General features: G+C 39.5%; 1 protein-coding gene across 1 annotated transcript in view; it reads left to right on the top strand.

Moving 5' to 3' along the window:
- The window catches only part of LOC102310487 (hexokinase HKDC1), a 15,186-nt gene that overhangs the window by 10,172 nt on the left and 2,964 nt on the right, over positions 1-2,050 (top strand). Inside the window, exons 14-16 of the mRNA XM_005915106.2 lie at positions 1,343-1,438; positions 1,581-1,680; positions 1,824-1,936. Of these exons, the coding sequence (XP_005915168.1) occupies positions 1,343-1,438; positions 1,581-1,680; positions 1,824-1,936 (309 nt within the window). The remainder of the gene's footprint in view (positions 1-1,342; positions 1,439-1,580; positions 1,681-1,823; positions 1,937-2,050) is intronic.

Consider the following 2,050-nt stretch of genomic DNA (forward strand, 5'->3'; position numbering starts at 1 on the left):
AAGACACACAGACATGAAACACACGAAGGGCAAGAGAGACTTCACAGGGGTTGAAAACACAAGCGGGAACTAATAAGCAAATGCACATAGGAAACTTAATAAGCTTAAACATACACTATAAACATCAAAAGAACTAAAACTCAAAACACTGGGTCATAAGACCCAGGATCGTGACACCCGCTCATTAGAAGAAAACTGTAGCTTTACACTGTCTTAAATTACACTGGTTCACACGGTTGTTTCCCTTCCAGGCTGGATGTTGTTCAAAGTCCTGTGGAGTATATTATTTGGTATCTGATTTCCTCAAAGTGCTGCTCTCATAAAGGTTAAAGGCCACAGATTGTAGATTGATGTAGCAAACCTGACATCACTCACTGGTTTCTAAAGTCTGCATTTCGAAGCCTCAACATTTTAGCCACCAACTTGTTAGTTTTTTGGAGCCAGAAGTTATTATATTTGGATGAGAGGGTGGCCTGCCTGTTATCAGTTAACACTAGATAGCTTGGTTGCATCTGTGAACTGTATAGGGACACATAAAGACAAAACACTGACAGACTAACTGAGAGACTGATAGAAAACTGAAGCACAAACTTGTTGTTCAAGCTCATACCACACAGGAAGCCACGTGTAAGATGGATGATGGGGGGCATCACAGACATCATCATCAACTCATTCAGTTACATTCAGCTCTCTTAGATCTATAGGCAAAGATCCTTAACATGTCCCAAGGTCACGGCTCAAACAAAAAGCCTTTGTAGTCGCTGTGCCACATTTGTAGGATCATCTGGTTGTTGTTGTCATTATGTTTATTGCTTATTGTTTATGGTCCATATGTCCACCTTTGAGTATTTCAATGTAATTACACACATACATATATAGCTGTATTTAAATGTGCTTTACAAATAAATTGTACTCACTGGCTATAGTTCCATGAGAAATGCTCCAAAAGAGATGAACACTTACAAACACAGATGAGAGGTCCAATTCAGTGAATCAGCACAGGTGAGGCCATTGAAATAACAGACACTCAGTCGTCTGTTAATTAAAGCGACAACATCCAAAACTCCAGCACACAGATAGACAAGTTGTTTTTTGTTTTAAATCACCTCTCAGTGCAACTGTCTTATTGCTCTGATGTTGGGCATTTTAAAATATGAATCTATGGGCACAGACTAGCCTCAAGTGGAACTAGCCTTTTTGGCACTTGATCATTCGACGTTCTCAGAATGTTATATTTACAGAACTGTTCTGTTAAATAAAAATGTAAACAGACTCCTAAAGCAGTAGCATTATTATTTCTGTAGCAGTTTGTAATCTTTTTCAACCTTTGGATGTTCTGTAGGGTATCCTGGTTAGCTGGACCAAAGGCTTCAAGGCCACAGACTGCGAAGGACATGATGTTGTTAACTTGCTACGGGAGGCCATCAAAAGACGTAACGTGAGTCAATAAAAACAACAGAGTAAAGATTTAAAATGATGGCCAGGTTTTAAACAGATGAGGGGAAGAAACATTACATCAGATTGGTACACGTCTAGGCTAACAGGAACATCACAATGCATTTGTGGGTGTGCGCACACAGGAGTATGACTTGGACATAGTAGCAGTGGTCAATGACACAGTTGGGACAATGATGAGCTGTGCCTATGAAGACCCTCAGTGTGAAGTTGGACTGATTGCAGGTATGTGGCCTCAAGGGTGAAGAAATGCTAAGTTAAGAATAAGCTTATAGTTATGATGGTTCATTTAAGAGTTTTAAATGCAAAGAACAGTATTATAATATTTGACGTAATAAGGAAATAAGCTACATGAATCTGTTTTACAGGAACTGGGTCAAATGCTTGTTACATGGAGGAACTCAAGAACATTGAGAAGATTAGACAAAAGAAACAGAAAACAGAAGGAGACGAGGAGACACCTGAAGCAGTGGAGGACAAGGTGGAAGGACTTGCTTGTTGGGAGCTAAAAACATATTGTTAAAACATAATTAAACACTTTATGTGTGTGTGTGTGTGTGTGTGTGTGTGTGTGTGTGTGTGTGTGTGTGTGTGT

Source organism: Haplochromis burtoni, unplaced genomic scaffold (genome assembly GCF_018398535.1).
Source record: "Haplochromis burtoni strain Fernald_Lab_line unplaced genomic scaffold, NCSU_Asbu1 Contig_11, whole genome shotgun sequence".
In the NCBI taxonomy this organism is placed as follows: Eukaryota; Metazoa; Chordata; class Actinopteri; order Cichliformes; family Cichlidae; genus Haplochromis; species Haplochromis burtoni.